Source organism: Tinamus guttatus, unplaced genomic scaffold (assembly GCF_059628265.1).
Source record: "Tinamus guttatus ecotype Peru unplaced genomic scaffold, ASM5962826v1 Tinamus_guttatus_pri_ptg000314l, whole genome shotgun sequence".
NCBI lineage: Eukaryota > Metazoa > Chordata > Aves > Tinamiformes > Tinamidae > Tinamus > Tinamus guttatus.
In genome coordinates, this window is record NW_028288848.1 from 4,982,588 (window position 1) to 5,001,042 (window position 18,455).

The 18,455-nt window shown below is 50.2% G+C and overlaps 1 protein-coding gene across 3 annotated transcripts in view; it reads left to right on the top strand.

The window, feature by feature from the left end:
* Window positions 1-16,638, top strand: part of COL17A1 (collagen type XVII alpha 1 chain) — a 32,977-nt gene extending 16,339 nt beyond the window's left edge. Inside the window, exons 24-56 of one of the 3 annotated variants that reach the window (XM_088528872.1) lie at window positions 158-193; window positions 345-398; window positions 768-803; window positions 1,007-1,042; window positions 1,484-1,546; window positions 1,884-1,919; window positions 2,311-2,382; window positions 2,787-2,813; window positions 3,418-3,453; window positions 3,969-4,004; window positions 4,199-4,279; window positions 5,271-5,306; window positions 5,958-6,038; window positions 6,922-6,975; window positions 7,087-7,128; window positions 7,623-7,682; window positions 7,849-7,908; window positions 8,414-8,440; window positions 8,528-8,569; window positions 8,729-8,785; window positions 9,149-9,196; window positions 10,150-10,263; window positions 10,515-10,658; window positions 11,197-11,274; window positions 12,008-12,136; window positions 12,921-13,010; window positions 13,559-13,672; window positions 13,951-14,103; window positions 14,845-15,282; window positions 15,449-15,589; window positions 16,029-16,091; window positions 16,333-16,404; window positions 16,589-16,638. In XM_088528872.1, coding sequence (XP_088384998.1) covers window positions 158-193; window positions 345-398; window positions 768-803; window positions 1,007-1,042; window positions 1,484-1,546; window positions 1,884-1,919; window positions 2,311-2,382; window positions 2,787-2,813; window positions 3,418-3,453; window positions 3,969-4,004; window positions 4,199-4,279; window positions 5,271-5,306; window positions 5,958-6,038; window positions 6,922-6,975; window positions 7,087-7,128; window positions 7,623-7,682; window positions 7,849-7,908; window positions 8,414-8,440; window positions 8,528-8,569; window positions 8,729-8,785; window positions 9,149-9,196; window positions 10,150-10,263; window positions 10,515-10,658; window positions 11,197-11,274; window positions 12,008-12,136; window positions 12,921-13,010; window positions 13,559-13,672; window positions 13,951-14,103; window positions 14,845-15,282; window positions 15,449-15,589; window positions 16,029-16,091; window positions 16,333-16,404; window positions 16,589-16,638 — 2,606 coding nt within the window. The remainder of the gene's footprint in view (window positions 1-157; window positions 194-344; window positions 399-767; window positions 804-1,006; window positions 1,043-1,483; window positions 1,547-1,883; window positions 1,920-2,310; window positions 2,383-2,786; window positions 2,814-3,417; window positions 3,454-3,968; window positions 4,005-4,198; window positions 4,280-5,270; window positions 5,307-5,957; window positions 6,039-6,921; window positions 6,976-7,086; window positions 7,129-7,622; window positions 7,683-7,848; window positions 7,909-8,413; window positions 8,441-8,527; window positions 8,570-8,728; window positions 8,786-9,148; window positions 9,197-10,149; window positions 10,264-10,514; window positions 10,659-11,196; window positions 11,275-12,007; window positions 12,137-12,920; window positions 13,011-13,558; window positions 13,673-13,950; window positions 14,104-14,844; window positions 15,283-15,448; window positions 15,590-16,028; window positions 16,092-16,332; window positions 16,405-16,588) is intronic. The other 2 variants (XM_088528870.1, XM_088528871.1) reach the window with 2 other exon arrangements.
* The last annotated feature ends 1,817 nt before the right edge of the window (window positions 16,639-18,455 follow it).

The window sequence follows — 18,455 nt, forward strand, 5'->3', positions numbered from 1 at the left end:
AACTTTTCCAGTAGCTGGGAGGATAAAAACTTATCAGATAAAAGCTTATTAGTTTGTGGATACTGCTGGGCAGAGGAAAAATTTGTTCACCCGAAAAATTTGTTCACTTTCTGATTGTGTTGTTTTCTGAAACATAATTCATGTTGCTTATTCACAGGTCTAATGGGTTCTCCAGGCCCACAGGGTCCCCCAGGTAAGTGCTGTATTTCTTAAATTTTTTTTAGTAGCACCTCATAGACTAGAGAAAACAAAAACCTAGTGACTGCTTCTAATAATTCTCCTTATTCATTGACGGTTGATGGTGAGCTGGACAGAGTAACTTCCCCATCTCTTCTTTTCTTCAGGTCCTCCTGGCCTACAAGGATTTAGAGGAGAAGCAGGTCTTCCAGGTGCTAAGGGTAAGCTCTTCTTTCCTTGGGCAGTAACAACAGCGATAGCAGATGCACTTTTCTAGCACTGCTCTGAGTAGTGCCTTGATTTGAGCATGGAGCACTAAGACCTTGGAGCAAAAACAAGTCTATGAGCAAGGAAAGGGGAAGAGGAAATAGATGTAGCTCAGTGATTGCACCAAATACAGGAGATGAGAGGTGATAGAGAAGTCTAGATGAGGAAACATGGATGGATGGCACTATACTGAAGGAAAGGAAGTTCAGTCTGAGTTTGTCTGAAATCAGAGTGCATGTGTTCCCTTATGATTTTTCTTGGTGTGTGAAATACCTTTTCCTTCCAACTTACTAGTTTTCTTAAATCACTGATAAATCTTTTAGGTGAGAAAGGAGCTGCTGGAGCCTCTGGACCAAAGGGTATGTTGATCAATTAAATATCTTTTGTGGGTACTTTCTTTAGGTCTCCTTAGATATAGATACCATTCTTGGGAATTAACTCCATCCTTCCTTGGCTTGTTCTTTTGTGCTTTTACCAGAAATCAGACTTCCTTTTTTTTTGATAGAAATATTTTACAATGAAGCAATCTCACAAAACGTATTCTTTTTTTTTTATGCTGTAGGTGACCAGGGAGAGAAAGGTTCTCGTGGAATGACAGGTCAGTGGGTTGTTTCCCTGGAATAACACTCTGTCTAGCAAACACATAAATTATTTGAGTTTTAAAATAACAGTGTAGCCCAGCCAATACAATTCAGCTTTCTAAAAGAAGTGTAAAGCTTATATTGGTTCTGTTGGTTAAATGTTTTGCAGCTAAGTTTTAACCATCTAGATCCCGTTCTTGACTCCAATAATCTTGGTTGAAACACATTTGTATTTGAGTTTGTAAATGGGTTTAAATTTAGATAAACTCTCCCTCATGTGCACTGTGTTCCCATCACTTGAGCATTTTTGGTGTCAAAGACGGTCACAAATTAAGAGGCCTGGTCATCCTGTCAAGGATGCAACTGTTTTTCAGTTGCAAATAAGAAAAGTATTGCTGACAGTCATAAACTGTATCTTCAAGATTTATTTGCTTCATTGTTGTGCAATTTTGTTACAGGTGAACAAGGCTTAAGAGGAATGCCTGGTGTTCCAGGAGAGCCAGGGCCTAAAGGATCAGTAGGTAGGTACCAGAAAACAGATGTGTTTATACATGGAGCAATCCATTTTCACCCACAGAGGCTATTTCTGTGATCACAAACAAGGAAATGACTTGGAATCATACTGGTTGTGATCCCAGGTCTCTGTATAGCTAAGGTTAGTCTCTATATTCAGAAAGGTTGTCCTACTGCCAAGTTTCAAGTAAACTTTCTCTGGATCTTCGGTAACTGCAGCCAAGATTTGTTCAGATGAAATATGATGAAAAGCCACTCTTTTTGGGCTGTGTTCTACTTAGAAGGAGGGTAGGGCAACTGAGATACTATTTCAAAAATCCCTAATGACCTCCTTTCTCTGAACAGGACCAGCTGGCCGTGATGGGCAGCCAGGTGAAAGAGGTAAGGGATTCTTCCTCCTTTGCTGCTCTTCTGTTGAAATACTTCTTGACTTGGCAGGAAGCTGGCTAAAGGAAGAGTTGGTAGAATGTGGCAGCAGATTCATGTTCTGGGATCTTCGTGTCTCAGAGAAACTGTAGTAAACCATGTAAATGTGAAACCGAGGCATAAGATGGAGCTGGCTGTAAATGTGTGCCACATAGATTTCTACTCCCTGCAGAACTCTTTCCTGTTGTGGGTGTTCACTTCTCAGACCATGGTGTTGAAATTACCCACTTGGCTGTGAGGATATGATGGGCAGAAAATGTTGAGGGACAGCAGGTGGTAAAGCTTGAATGGGTTGGTAGATTATAAATCTGTGATGTCTGTCTTATTAATGGGGATTATGCCCTAGGTGAACCAGGTCTTATGGGAATGCCAGGAGCACGAGGCCCGCCAGGACCCACCGGAGATGCAGGACAGCCAGGTAAGAGAGGACAGAAAGCAAAAATATTTTTTGCTCGATCGAGAGTACAGTAGTTTTTGTCAATGATTTCCAGTCTCATTTTGAAGTTCTGGCTTGCAGTCAAAACCTTAGAAAGGATCTCTGTGCTGTAGGAGAGTAATGGAAAGGGAAAGACGCAGGGAGTCTAAACACTTTGTGATACCAGGGTTGCACATACTGCAGACAAGAACATCATGATAAACCAACATTCAATTCATATACTGGGCGCTGAACGGTTTATATCACCTGTGGGCTATAATTTTAAGCAAATGTTATCTTTTATGTAAGATGTGCAATCTTTTGTGTAGGCAATCTTTAATCTGTCTAGCCTCCCTACCTCCCCAATTTGCTTAGATCTCTTAGAGTTTTTGCTTTTATTTCTCCAGGTCTCACAGGACCCCAAGGACCTCCAGGTAGGTTTTTTCACATGCTGATAAGGGCTCAAAACCACCTTGTAACTTCCCCCCAGTGCCAGGGCTTCCAAAGTGGGATCCCAAGGTTTCTGCTTCTCCCTTGGCTCTTGAGACAGATTTGAGGTTGGTGTATAAGTTTTTAGTAATGCAGAACCTTGGGCTGTTTTAAAATATGCCTCCCTCCAGAACATAAGTTGCTGTAAGGAAGATGTTTCTGTTCCCTGTGTATCACTGAATAGTCCTTCTAACCAGCAGCAGAAGCTGAGGAGAGAGGAGGTAGCAGTGGAAGTGGCAAGAGAGAATGAGAAATTCTGCAAGTAGAGGTGGTTTGGGGAGCAGGGGATTTTTCCAGGACCTTCAGAATGGGGAGCAGTGGGAGAATGGAAGCCCTTCCCTTTGCCCAGGGACCCTTCCAGCTCTGTTTACAGTCACCTATGAATTCTTCCCCTGATGTAGTAGGTACAACCTGCATAAAAGTGCTGAGAGCCAATGTCTTCAGTAGGAAATTTCTCCTATAGACCTAAGCATAACCAGGGGTACCTGGAAAACAAAACAAATAGTATTTGCACTAACCATTTTAAATTATTCATCTACCTCATACCAGGACTTCCAGGAAACCCCGGCAGACCAGGGACTAAAGGTGAGTTTTGTTTCCTCTCTAATACTCATTTGCTCTCTTAACACTTACTTTAAGGGAGAATTGTCTGCTCAGCTGACCAGTCTCTGGATCAACAGTGGCATCTAGTGACTTCAGAAAAAGAAAGTTTGAGCAACAGAGTGTAGCCAAAGCCTCTCTGAGCACACCAAGGCAGCACAACAGTTCTTCCTCTAAGACAACCTTAGCAGACCTGGTTCTGCCCTGGATATGTGAACATGAACCCTGGTGATTGCAGTGGAAGCTGTGTGTCTGCCTCTCAGATAGATCAGGGCTCATTGCTTGTTCTGGCAGATGCAGCACTCGGAAGACTGATCAAGGATATCTCTGGATCAGCAGAGCTCTGTTGCTCACCTGTGACTTCTATTGCTGTGATTTCCTAGTCAAGAGATCAAGAGCAAAGAGAATAGAAACCAAATGTTTAGCAGGACAGTTTCATTGATCTAGTATTAGTTCCTCCCAAAGAAAGAATTTCATCTTTCATCTCTTTTTTTTCTTAGGAGAACCTGGAGCTCCAGGCAAAGTTATAAGTGCTGGTATGTACTGTTGTGAATTTAAACACACTTTGGAGGATACATTTTTTTATTATGCCTCCTAAATTCCTATTGACTGGCTGCTGGTCCTGTACTAGGGGCTCCCTCTGTTGGGATAATACATTTTATAACTGGTCAAATGATTACTTGGGGATGGACTTGTTAAGAGATTCAGGCTGTGTGTGTTTGTGTTTCAGAGGGTTCGTCAACTATTGCTTTGCCAGGCCCGCCCGGTCCCCCAGGCCCACCCGGTCCCACTGGACCCCCAGGTGTCCCAGGTGAGGAGGCTGCTTCTCCGTTGTGGTTTCCACGGGCACTTTGCATCACATCCATCCAGATCTTCTTTATTTATTTAATGTGTGATGTTTCGTGTCCCTGCAAGGCTGTTCTGCATGGGAGATGAGGTTGCTTAGGTCTAGATTCTCCCCTTCCCTGCTGTCTGTGCCCTCTGCACAGAGCAAGGCCAAGACCCAGGGTTGAGTTAGAGAGGTAGTGGCACCAAGAGAGAAATGGGGAACAATAGCAGGCAGACAAGAGAGAAGGGAAGTCTGGAAGATGTAGGAACTGGGAGCAGTGGTGATATCCCTTTATCTGATGAGTACAAACTAACGATAGTTGAGATCCCACAGCTTAAATCAATACTTTTTGCCTGTCAGGGAAGCAGGCCTGGGTCTAATCACTTCCTGATTCATCCTGTCATCAGAAAGGATTTGTTTTCCAGTCATAGCTTTGAACTCAAGGCAGCAGAAATTCCACAGAGCAATCTGACTCTTAACATACACACATACACACTCAGGAGCTATGCATGAATGCAGTCCTCTCTCCCAGATCAGATACCGTCCTCCAGCACTCTGGCATCTGGCAGCAGTTCCGGGCCCTGATTCTCATTGCACTTCTTTCCCAGCCATGTAGCTGGAGCTAGTCTTGGAGCTAGTTTGGTGGAGATAGTCTTAATTTGCAGGAGGAAATGCAGGAGGAAGATTAGGTCTATAGTATTTCTATTTTGATCAATAGCAATCTGGTTATTTCCCAAGTCTAAGAAGCACTGAGCACTTTAATTGCCAGATGATGGAAAATCAGCCATTTCTCCAGAACTTCAAGTAATACATGACACTAATGAATTCATACTGTATCACAATTCAATTTGTTTGTGCAAATGCATTATATGATGTTCTCGGTTCTTTATGAAAAAGACCTATTGATTCTCTTCTGCTATTGTAAAACTCAACCAGGAAATTCCAATGCATTTCTTATTTCCTTTGAAACCAGGTCCTGTTGGGCCAGCCGGTCTCCCTGGACAGCAAGGTACTGTTCCAAATCAGTCTGGATTCAGCTCCTTAAGAGAACTGCATTCATTTATTTTCCTTTGTTTCTAATTCTCTCAGCCGTTGGCACAATCTTTGTTTGCAGATTTCTTCTTTTCAGTTCATTTTGCTGCTTAATTAATCTTTTAAGGAGTTTCTATTCTTCTTTCCTTTTTCCTTTCCCAGGGGAAGGAGGGGGATGGTAAGAGTCAGTGTGAGGTACAAGTTGCAGATGTCCCCTTATTATTTTGACTGAAGGCTGCTATTTCTAAAGCTCTTCTCAGTTCCAGTTGCCTTTCTGTGGCTGGGAATACAGCCTGGTTGACCGGCTTCTGCCATCTTGAACAGTGGGAAAGCAAAGTAGAGCATAATTGGTAACAGTGTTACTGTGAAACCATTGCTGATTGGGCAGAGATCTGTTGGGAAGGGCTTGTACAGAGTAAAGAAAGGTTGGAAAGCTCCTCCTAAGAACCCTTCTTAGCTTGTTTTCTATGATGAGTCAAACTACACTAATTTCCATATTTGAGAAAGCATACATCCAGGACCAAGCTGAGACTCTTGGTTTACATGAGCCAAGTCTGAGTCCACATCAAAGAGATGAGGCTGCACAGTGCTTAGTTAATTCACCTTGTCTTTTTTTTTCCTGAAAAAGGTCCACGAGGCGAGAAGGGATCTGCAGGTGAAGCTGTGATAGAAACCATCAGAACAGAAGTCTCATCATTAACATCTCAGAGTAAGTGGGCCTGGCTTTCTGCTTCTTTGCCTGAAGAGGTGCTGGAAGCCTCCAGCCCTGCTTAGAGCAGAGGGAACATGCCTCTTCCCCTCAACATGCCATAGGGCAGGTGTGTGTGTGCTTGTATATGTTTGGTGGACAAAGCTAAACCACAACAGCGATGCCATCCATCTCTTCTACTCTGCTTCTCATCCCAAAGTGCTTTCAAAAGGAAGTAAATGGCACCAGGCCCATTTCACAGAGGTAAGCTGAGGAAAGGTGGCTGATGAATAATCTCCAACAGCAAAGATGGTCACAAAGCTGTGAGGTCTCAGCCTCTAGCCACTGTTTTTGCCCTGGGCACTTCCCCATGTAATACAAACACAAAGCTGTTTGTAAAGGAAGAACCAGTTTGAAATGGCATGTTAATCCAACAGGGAAGGCAAGAAATCAAAATCTCTCTGCAAATTAGAGGATGAATTCACAGGAGAAGAAATCCTATTGCAAGATAGAAATAAGTGGAGCAGAACAGAGTGGTTTAGCAGCATCCTGTGGAAAGCAGTGCCTGCTTGCTTTGTGTATTAAATGTGTGGTGCACTTAAAATCAGTATTTGTAGGGCTTGTGACCTCTCTCTAAGTGAACAAAAGAGGTAAACCAGAGGAGGACATAAAACTACAGATGGTGCTTGCCTGATCACCATCTCTGTGCACTAGAATGGGGTCATGTGGCCACCTGAGTGCAGCCATCTTTTCTCTGCCTCAGCTTTGACTCTGGTCACCCGGATCCTGCCTTAGTCCACCCCGAGTGTAAGAGCATCTCTCAGGCTTGCAATGACGGGGTTTGTGTAGTGGCAGTAGCTCCATAGCAACAATCTTTCCCTTTCTGTGTGTTTCCTTTGCACAGTGCTGGCAGATATGCAAGGGCGAGCGGGACCGCCAGGCCCTCCTGGCCCACCAGGTACGTCAGGTAGCCCGAGCTCAGTGCGTAAGCAGGGGCTGACACGTGTTCCTGGGCTATGCAGGTGGCTGAGTAAATCCTCAGTAACGTTTCTGTTTCTTTGGTCATCAGGTGAATCTGTGCAAGGACCCCCTGGACCTCGTGGACCTCCAGGTAGAAGTCTGATTTTCTGAAGGAAACCTAGAAAGTGGAGGTTATTTCAGTGCTTCTCTCCTGCTCCTAGTAGTATCCCAGATGCAATCATGGACCTGTTGAAAGTTAATAGGATCTTTGCCACTGACTTTACTGGGAACACATTATCACCTAGTGAGTTCCTATTAACACAGCTTCACTTCAATATAGTTTCACAGCAGCAAAAGTAATGCTGTCCAGGGGGAAGGTTTTTTTTTGGCAGAGATCTGGTAGCCAGGTTTGTAAGTTGTAAAATCCACCTTTCTTGGGAAGACACTGGACCTTCTCAAGCTCCCAGGGAAGCAACTGGAACCACTTCCATCTTTGCTGTTTTAATTTGTGCAGTCTTAACTTCTTGCAGAGGAAACAATGATACCAGCCTACAGCTGGCTAGGACTATCACTGGAGATACTCTCTTAGTCTGACAGACTCCTGAGGCTAATTCTTTCTGAGGCTTATTTGTGCCTTTTGCCTAGGAGAAGGATTGCCAGGACCGCCAGGCCCACCAGGGAGACCAGGATCGACGCAGAACTCGGGTAGGTTCTGTCTGCTCATTCCCTCCTCTGTGCCCTGGTGAAAAAAACTGCCTATTTTGGTTCCAGAGTAGATGTTGCCTCCATAGCTGTGAGTAGATGCAGCCACGGGAAACACATGCCCTGTGCTGTTCAATATCATGAAGCAATTTTTTTGTTTTAATTCCAGAAACATTCTTCTCAGGACCACCTGGTCCACCAGGCCCACCAGGTCCAAAGGGAGAGCAAGGTACGTATCTCCTGCTTCCTTGCCAAGATACCAGGAAGTGTGGATCCCTGACCCCTCTGACTGAGAAGAAGCAAGGAGGGGCTTGCAGGCAGAAACTGTCTTTCTTTTCTGTCTCTATAAGAGAGCTGGCACAGAGGTCACTAAGCAGAATTCCCATCTGTTGCTGTAAAAGAAGTGAGTCATTATGGGAGAAATTAATAGGCTTCCAGTATTGGTGTCAAAGCAACTTTACAAAGATTCAGGGCCAGGCAGGGTTTCAGATTTGCCATTAAAGGGGCACAATCTGTTTGCAATATGCAGTGTGGACTTGGCAAAGTCAGTGCAAGGAATTGGCCATTAAGCTTAGCCCAGCTCTGAGCAGGGTGGAAGAGTTGGGATCTGGTCCATTTACCCATTGCAGCCTGATAAAGTGGTGGCCATGATATTCTGCAGAATAGGCTCAAGTTCTGTTGCAGATCAGAATGAAGCAAAAGCCAATGAGTCTCCTCTGCTTCTCTGTTCACAGGCGAACGAGGCCCACGAGGACTCACAGGTAAGGAGGCCTCAGAGGCACCGTCAGCGGGTGCAGCGCAGGTTGCCAGCGTTGGTGACCGCTCCCCCATTTCTGTATCCGATGCAGGTGAACCCGGTGAGCCTGGCCTCCCAGGAATCTCCTCACATGGTCAGTCCATGCCTCCTTTCCTCTTTCGAATTCTTTGTCCCTAAGCTGAAACCAGGAAGCAAAATCATGCTCTGTGGGCTTCAGCTCAGTCTTAGTGGAGTCAGGGTTTTGTCCACACACTCTATTCCTGTGTGTCTCTGACTCTCCTGTGATTTGCAGGTGGCAGCTTGACCATACAGGGACCTCCAGGCCCACCAGGCCCGCCAGGACCCAAAGGTAAAATTAAAATCTTTTGTCTTTCCATCTTGGCCTCACACAACCAATACTGGTTGAGACCAGAGGTTGGAGCAGTCTGCTCCACTGGGAGGTAGAGCTCTGCTCACGCCTGTCTTCTGAGGCATGGTAGGACCCTGCACTGCTCTGGGCACAAGGCCCTTCGATGGGTCACAGACAGCTCAGAGAGGCTGCCATAACCTCTTTCCTCTCTTCTGCCAATGTGTTGCCAGTCCAAGATCTGTCATTACAAGGGTTGGATGGTCAGTTTTCTGGCAACATGCAACTCAGTCCTTGAACATGATCAGCATGCAACATGCAGTAACACTCATAATAGTTGTCTGTCTCCCTGTTTCTGGTTTTCAGGTGATGCAGGTGTCCCTGGTGCTCCTGGCATCCCAGGAGCATCACGAGGTAAGAAGCCAGACCATTATTGTTCTGATATTATTGAGAAATGCTGACTTGCTGAAAGCTCTTGTGACTTACAGCTGTGGGTGCTGCCCTCAGGTCTATGGCATTCATTTCTTCACAGTCTGCCCGCATCAGGCAATTTCAGAACTACAAATTTTATGTTTCCAGCTTACTGAAAATCTTTGAACCGAAGTTTGTCCACATGAGACATGAAGGAAAGGGAGTCCTGGTTAGGTAACCATATTCTAGAGGTGATTAGGGAATCTGCATTATACCCTTTTGTGGAAATCCTTTTGTTCAAGACCAAAAATGCCCTTTGTTCAGTTTCATTTACTGAATAAGAACATCTGTCTATGCAGGACACTAATACAATTTAACAAGTCCCTTTTAAAAGTGGATATGGATAAACTTGAGTGTTCCTCCCTGTGAACAAGTCCTTTGCTGCTCCACGTCAGCAGGAATACTACTGCAGGGCACTAGAAACACAGACATACCCTGAGGAGCTGGACTCTGCAGTGGCTGGAGTTGCATAGGGCTCACCCATACTTCTCCCTGGAGACTAGGGAGGAGGTTCCTGAGCTGGTGCCGCAGGCTCCTGGCGCCAGGAGCAGCAGGGCACTGAGGCCAGGCTGCTGAGCGTGGGATCCTTCTCCATGCGCAGCGTTGCACGTGGGCACGCAGACTCACCAGCTGTGTGAGCACAAAGCCAGGCGAGTCTCTGGACTTGCCATTGTAGATCTGCATAAGCTGGCCTGTAAATCACTAAATTAGTTGAAGGTCTACTGTCTAATAGCTATTGCTTGATGTGTTGGGAGGCGGAGGAGCCTCTCCATAGTCAATTCCCAAAGCTTTTTCCCAGCCCGTGGGAAGGGCTCAATAGCAGCATCACCTTAGCGTTGCTTGGGCTGATCCAGCCATGCCATAACCTTTCCTTCTCCTTACAATCAATTCTGTAGGTGGATCCAGACAAATTCAGGGACCCCCAGGACCTCCTGGGCCACCTGGTCCTCCTGGCCCAGGTGGAAGCTCATCTCTAGAGATTCAGCAGTACGTCACCGACTTCCTCAAGAGTGAGTATGACCAGACACTGCCAAGGGTCAGGTTGCTGATCTCCTTCCTGTTCTTGTTGCTCACCCTTTAGAAGCTGCAACCCAAGTGCTCTGGCCTCATTTATATTGAATTCACTGAGGTGCTTTTGCCCCCTGTGGCCTCTCAGAACTGTCCTTCCTCCAGCTTTGCCAGAGGAAGAGGATCCAGTCGTTGTGCATTTGGCCATTGCCTTCTCTCTAGTGATGTGCACATGTCCTGTCTTCCTACCCAGGTGACAATGTAAGGCATTATTTGACTGGTGCCCAGGGCCCCCCAGGACTCCCTGGCCCACCTGGCGCCATCATTATGGCGGATGGGAAGGAGTTGGACTACGTGGAGCTGGCTGCGCGCGTTACGAGCTACGTGGCAGGTGAGAGCCAGAGGAGGGGGAACAGTCTCTAGAACTCCGACTTCGTTACCTGTCTCCTCCAGTCTTGACCCAGGACTTCACAGGACAACGCTTGCCTCAAAAACGCTTGTCTTTTTTTTTTTTTCTTTTTCTTTTTTTTTTTTTAATGGTTCCATTAATTAACATTTTCTGCTATTTAAGCAGGCGGACCTTAAACATTAGCTGTTTGACCCTGTAAAGTTCCCCAGGGCCCAAATTGAGGTGGCTGTATTTGGTGTGTATGGTCTTGGCTGTTGTGATTCTCTTGTCTGCTTTGAGCTTTCCTGAAGCCTGTGAAATTTGCAGAGCTTTTGGAAGCAGCCTGGAATTCCACAGTCAGGAGAGCAGAAACCAAGCCACTGTGAAAATCACCATGCTGTGAAACAGCAGCTGGTTCATGGTGCTCTGCATGGAAAGCGCATTCCACAAATTAATCTGGGTTATTTCAGCTTTCATTTGTCCCTACCTGGCTCTTCACCTCCCTTCTCTTAATCCTGTCTGACATAAAGCCTTTTCATTCCCACAGGCTCTTCAGGTCATTCATTTGGCGGTTTGATATTAACTACATCCACGTTGTACCAAGAACTTATGCACATGCTGCAGAGTAAGTATCCTCAAAGGCAAACACAAGGGATCCAGCTAAAGCGTCCCAGCAGCCTGGAGGTCAGGTCCTGCCTCCAGCTGCAGGTACCTGTGTCAGGGAGCAAAGTCTGCAGTTGATCCTGCTCAATGACCTGCTTTCCAGTCCCCCCTCTCTTAGGGCTCCCTACTCTTCCTTGCCCATCCAAGCCTATATGTCGAGCGTTTGTTGACAAGCTGGGAATGCATGGATTTGTGCTCTTTCCAACACACTCTGTTACTGTGGGCTGATAGATAAATCTCTGGGGTGTTGTTTTGCTGTGCCAGAAGATATTAACACTACTGGCCAACACTGTGTTCCCCATATGTGATGCGAGGGGGAGCAGTCAGATTCCATGCTCTGTGCAGACAGCTACTGAAATGCTACAGAGCTCAGCATGGTCTTTTACCAGCTGATCCACTTCTTACTGTCTTTACTCAAGATGTTGTCCAGAGTGTCCTGAAGAAATAGATGGCCATGAGGAGGTCATCCAGCTCTGATCTTAGGTTCCAGGAGGTTTCCAGCTCCATCCCAAATATTTCTGACACCACCTGTAGGGCAGACTCACACCTGGGAGGGGAGGGCACAAAGAAAACTTTGCAGGCACGGAGTTGGTGGCCTCTGGCAGTAGGGGCTCAGCTCCTAGGCTGGGAACCACTAGCACCTTGCTCCTCTGCAGCAGCTGGATGGTCTTAAGGGATGCATCTTTCCTTTTCAGGAGAAGAAATTCGACAGTATTTAATTGGACCTCAGGGCCCACCAGGGCCTCCTGGACCAGGGGGAGTTGGCATGTCCTTGTCACTGGATTATGATGAATTGACCAGACGGGTTATCAGCTACTTGACAAGTAATGATCGTTATTTGTGTGTTTCCCTCCATTCCTTTGGCAGCTGACAAGAAAGCTTGAGTGGGTGGTGAATACACCTCCCCATGCGTTCTGAGCAAATCCCTAGAAGCAGAGACCTCCTTAGAGGGCCTGTGAGAAGCGTGAGGGAGAGCAGGATGCCCTGTGGCTAAGATCCCATCCAAGCACTCTAGAAGTGGGTTCTTGCTTTGCTAAACATTGATCTTGGGGACATCACCTTAGCCATGTTGGCTGTCCTGCAGGGGCTCCTTCAATAGTCAGTGGAGAGAGGAAACAACACCTTCAGGTGCCTTTATCCCACTTCCTGCATCTGTGGCCAGGATATATATCTGTAGAATAGCTAATTTCTGCCCACTAGTTGTCAAGACAACTCAGACAAGGAACCCTAACATGTCTGAAGTTACTTGAAATAACTTCCATCTCTCTTTCCATCTGTGCAATGGCACTATGACAGGTAAGAACTGTTGGGCAGAGAAGACTGGAGCATCCCCAACAGCAGTGCTCCAGCTTAATCCTGAGCTTAATCCTGGCAACTGCAAATACCTGCTTAACTGCAGGTATCTGCTTGCCACCCTGCAAGTGCCCTTGCAAGTAGCCAGGCAAGTTTTAACCCCAGCCTGGAGCAGGGCTGGGGCCCTGCTTCCCATCGCAGCCTGCTGGGGGGTGCATGGGGGGCACTGCCCTCGGCACCTCCTCTGGCCACACGACTTGTGCAGTGACCCGGCAGGGCTGGCAACGCCGCAGTCGCATCCGTTTCATCTTGCAGGTTCTGGAATGAGCATTGGGCTCCCCGGCCCGCCAGGCCCCCCGGGGACGCCTGGTGTGTCCTACAGCGAGCTGAGCGCCTACCTGCGAGGTAAGGCTGGCTGGGCCTCCCCCTGCCCCCTTGGGCACCGTGAGCACCGTTGTACGGGCACACTCAGGCTGGCATGGCCTCGTGAGCAGAGGCACTGCAGGGACACTGCTTGCCCCAGCTCGTGGCTGCGGGGCTGCACGGGTAGCCTCCTCGCTCTGCTCATCATCACAGGCAACCCTCTAGATGTCCTTCACTTGTGTTTTGGCCCTGCAGGACTCCCGGGGCTCTAGAGATGCTGCTGATGCCCTTCTCTTGGGTTTTGGCCCTGCAGTAGCTTATGTGTAGCCACAAGTGGCTGCAGGCAGCTTCTGCCACCACAGCACAGTGTGAAGGAGCTTCTGATGGCACTCTTAAAAAAGCAAATACCCCTTTTTGGAGTCCTCTGGCTTCCTCATGCAAAATCTCCCTGCAGGACAGTGAGGTGCACCAGGAAGGCTGCACTGCAGGATGCTGGGGCAGGGGAAGAAGTGCCTTGCATGTCACCTGTAGTGTCAGAGAAGGGACCTGGGCTGCAGCGTTTGTGTGACTCCTTCCATCGTCTCTTGCAGACTCTGAATTCAGCGGCCTTGTTGGACCTCCCGGGCCTGCAGGGCCCCAGGGACCTCCAGGGATCCCCGGATCGCCTGGCACCTCTCTGGAAGACCTCTCTGCCTACCTGCAAAGTAAGGCTCTCCTCTTCCTCTGCTGGGGGAGGGTGCAAGCTTGTCAAGACAGGGAGGTTTGCTTGCGGGTGTCAGAGAGGCTCAGAGTAGCTTCCCAGGAGATGTGACTGACCAGTGGAAACAGAGTTGCTTCAACAGCAACAAAAAATCTCATTGTCTTCAGCCGGAAAGCACTGGACTTTGGGGTCAGACCCTTTAAACTCTCAGGATTGCCGGGTGTGTAATTTCCATGTCCTCTCACTGCCAGAAGATCATTTGTCCTCTCTCCCTCTTCAAAGGTGTGGGATACTCTTCCCTCTCGGGAATCCAGGGCCCCCCTGGACCTCCAGGCCCCCCAGGCCCACCAGGCTTCTTGGGAACCGGCCTCCTGTCCTACGCTGACATCACCCACAGCGACGAGTTCAGGAGCGAGCTGATCCAGTACCTGAAGAGTAAGGGGCTGCCGTCCTCCCCGCGGCCGCTCCGCTCCTGTGCGCGCGGGGCCAGCCGGGCGGCGAGGCACCACTCCCCTGGAGGGATGAGGGCTCAGGGTTGCAAGTGCCCCGTGCTGATCAGTGATTCCTTAGTAAGGTCACCTGGAGACAAAGGCCTTCCTTGACAAACACCTGCCTTAACAGTGCTGAATGAGGTGGTTTGGAGGGTGGCACTGAGCCAGCTGTGAGGATGCTGGCAGGAAGCAAATGCCCTGTGCCTGGCTGGAGCTGGCAGAGAAGGAACATCCAGGTTGCAAGTGGCCAGGTCCAAGTCTGCCTGACTGATACTCCAAGGTCCCAAGCTGGGAAGTCACTGTGGGCAGCCTTTCAAAAACAAGGAGATCCCTTCACTTGTGGGAGGTGGGCTAAAGAAAGGCTCTTTTGGCAGAGGTGCCAGGCTTGGCCCCGAGGCGTGCACCTTTCTGCAAAGTCATCAGGCAGGTTTCTGAGATTGTGCACCCAAAAATCTGAGTAGGGGAGAGTGTGGGGGTGTCATGCTTCAATTTTTCTGTCCCTAGAAGGGAAGGTTGACACACTCCCCTGTGCATGCGGGAGGCTGGAGGGACTGAGGGGTGCTGGTGAGGTTGCCAGGACAGTGCTGCATACCCAGGGCTGCAGCCGCCTGGTGGGGCATCACTCTGCCCAGCCTTGGAGTGCAGCCACCCCTCCAGCTCATTCGTTGCCTTCTGTATTTTGCAGGTGACGAAGTTCGAAGCTACATCTCAGGACCCCCTGGGCCACCTGGGCCACGGGGACCACCAGGACCAAAAGGGGACAGTGGCTTGGTGGCAGGGTCCATGCTTGTGTCCCGAGAGTCACTGGGTTCCGACTTGCATGGAGGATCCCTTGGTGCTGGGGGCTCCCATGGGGGATCCCTGGGCTCGGGCAGCTCGTACAGCAGCTCCCGGCGCTCCGTGTCGTCCTACAGCTCCTCTGCCGGCAGCGAGGGCACCTCCCTGGGCAGTGAGAGCGCCTTCCACAGCATCTCCAGGGGCTCTGAGGGCTCTTTGGATGGGCTGCTGGCAGCAGAAGAGGCGCACAGGAGAGCAATGGGTTCAAGCACGTCTTACAGCGACTCTTTCTCCGGCCCCCTGGATTACAACAAGCTGGCCCTGCACGTGTCGGAGAGCCTGCAGAGTGAGTGGGACACGTGCTCGTCCTGCCAGCCTGAGCTTCCCTCTGCAGCCCCCCTGTGCCCGGTGGCAGTCTCTTCGTTTCTCTCCCTGCAGCCTCTCATCCCATCTTCCAGATGCCTCTTGTCCAGAGCTCTGCTCAAACCTCTTATTTGTGCTTAATTCCTCAGGTCGAGGTATCCTTCAAGACCTGATGTCCTACAATGCGCAGGGGCCCCCAGGGCCTCCAGGCCCACCTGGTCCCCCTGGAATCAGCAGAGTCTTTGCATCCTATGGTAACCTCACGGAGGACCTCATGGACTTCTTCAGAAGTAAGTGGCATGCGTGAGATCTTCCATCCCTTCCTCCCTTACCGGGGAGCTGCAGTCTCATTATCAGGCAGGACAGCAAGTTTTCCCCTAATTCTGTAGGAAACGCCTCCCAGGCCTTACAGGCCACTCTGCTCACAGCTTCGGCGACCTGTTTTTCCCCCCACCTGGACTGTCTCCCGTAGAGCAAGACAAGGCCACCCTTTCCTTTCTCAAACTCCTCCCCTGCCCCTTGAGCATGGGCCAGCTCCAGGCCCTGGCTCTTGGATGGGCTGCAGCGATCACAAACTGTCCCTGGGATCCAAAAGAGAAGCCCACATCAGATCCCATCTAATCTGGAGAACGACCCTTCTGGTGTCATCCAGTGCTTCTCCAGCGAGCGCAGAGCCCTTTGCAAGGGACGTGTCCCACTCACCTGTCCTCTTCTTCATTTTCCTTCCAGCCCATGGCACCATCCAGGGGCCGCCTGGCGCGAAGGGGGAGAGAGGCTACCCCGGCCCCAAAGGTAAGGCAGCCTCCTCAGCCTCCCCCTCGCCCCCCGGGAGCAGCTGGGCCTGCAGCTGCAGCACCTCTAGAGGCACAGCTGGCCCTGGGCTGCCCTCAGGCCACAGCCTCGCTGCTCCACAGCAGACTCGTCATCTCAGGGGCCCAGCCACAGCGCTGGCCTCAGCTGCTCCTCACCGTGGCCTGTCCCCTTTCACGGGGCCACTGCGTTCGCAGGCAGACTTGGTTTCTCCTTCCTCCAGGTGACCCGGGACCAATGGGCCCTCCAGGGCGCCACGGACACAGGGGACCAAGAGGAGAGAAAGGAGAGAAAGGTACAAGAACTGCTCACCTGCCAGAGCAAAGGGGAGGCCCGATAGGGAATGGAGATTTCCCAGCTGCCAGCCCTGGCTCTGGGCCTGCTGGCAAACTCACAGGCCTTGTCATTTTATTTATTTGTTTTTTCACATGAAAAAGTTCGTGTTCAGGTAATTCTCCTTTTGATGTCCTTGGTCCTAGGTGAGCAAGTGTACGTTGGCAGAAGAAAAAGAAGAAGTGTCGGCGTCTAAGGACAGACACAGCTCAGCTCTGCCCTGGGCAGCCCCCATGGGCGTCAACCTGCCGCTTCAGTGTCTTACTGCTAAAATCCTCCTGTCCCGCCAGCCATCCTCTTAGACGTGGTAGTTCAGTGTCACTGCTGGGTGCTGAGTGCTCCTACATGTGTCCAGCACAGCCTGAGCATGGGTCTCGCTCCCATGAGTGGTGCTTGGCTGAGTGTTCCCACCCTGCCGGGCCGGCAGCTCTGGCCTCGCAGGGCTTTGGCTCCTCCAGTCCAGGCTGCTTTTAGCAGTCCTGGCTGTCGGACCTGCTCTAACCAACCCGCCCTGCCCTGTTAGCCAGTTGCTGAGCAGCAGGTGCATGTTCAGAGCTGAGCTGCTGGGCTCGGCCCCAAAGGCCCTCTGGGGGCCCTGGCTGGCAGCTCCTGCACGCCGGGCAGTCTCCTGGAGCCATGTTCTTCTCCCTGCCCTTGTGGTCCCGCCTTCCCAGGACCTGGGGCTGCAGCTGGGGGCAGGAGGCCAGCAGTGGTGGCACGGGGCAGCCCCGGGGCTTGGGGATGGCTGAGGGGACTCGCTGCCCTCAGGTACCCCCCAGCATTAGCCCAGGTGGTAGCCCAGAGGGAGCCCCTCCCCTCCTGATGCTGCCTCCCCAGCCCTGCTGGCCCCCTGCTTGGGGACCTGCTTCGGACAGCGGTTCCCTGCCTGCTCCTGCTCTGCAGCTGCGGGTGGCACCCCCTCCCAGCCCCTCGGCTCCGCTCCGCAGCGTGTGTGGGCACAGCCAGGGCAGCGCCGGCCTTGCAGGTCCTGCTGCTTGCAGCGCCACAGCCTGGCACAGGCACGGAACCTAAGCACTTTTGTTAAACATTTTATTGACTTTCAAAAGTATTTTTATATTTTCTAGTTTTTTAAATGCTGGAAGAAAAATAACTTTTATGCAAACATCCCAATTAAAATGTGTTTTTCACCCAACGCTCACCTTATTCCTGTGCCACATGGCAGTCATTACCAGCTTCCGTGTGGTCAGGGACAGACGCTTACCCCTCTCGTGGGGAGTAGCTGCTGGTGCTTCTCTTCCTTCTCATCGCACATAGCTGCACCAGCGCCAGGCGCCACTGCTCTTAAGTGAGAAAACACCCGCTGAAGCTGAGTTTCTCAGTGGTGTAAAGTGGAAGGAAGAACAAAGCCCGTAGGAGGTGGGTGACAACCGAGCTGCACCGCGGCTGCCAGCAGAGGCAGCAGGTTTGTTGCCCGTCGGGGCACTGCGGCTTCCACAGACCCAGCCCAGCCTCAGGCAGCTGCCAGGGCTGGTTCTGGGGCAGGTGGAGGCAGCGCCAGTGCAGGCTGCACCCCACAGCACGGGGAGGGCGCTCCGGGCTGCACCTCGCGGCAGCAGAGGCGCCTCCTCTGCCCACGCTGCAGGTGACACCCGGCTGCCACGGGGAAGCGGCCAGGGCTGGCACCGCTCCTGCCGAAGCTGCCACGGGCGGGCGAGCGCTGGCGCCTGCAGCGTGCAACGTGTGCATCTTACACACCGTTATATAAAAGAACCAGTTCCTCAGCAATCGCGGGTGGTTCATGTAAGCTCTCTGCAAACAAAAGCATGGGTCAACTCAGCAAACTGATTTTATTGTATTTACAGCAAAATTATTACACTATTCTACAGAAAACCATGAAATCAAATTTAAAAAGCCCCATTGTATGGCTGCTACTGCAAATTCCCTGCCATGAGCTGTTCATACACTGATCTGTAGCCAATTATTTGTCCATCTCATTTTTGGTTCCGTCACGTAAGGCAGAAGTAACTCGGTGCGCAGCTAACACAAAACATT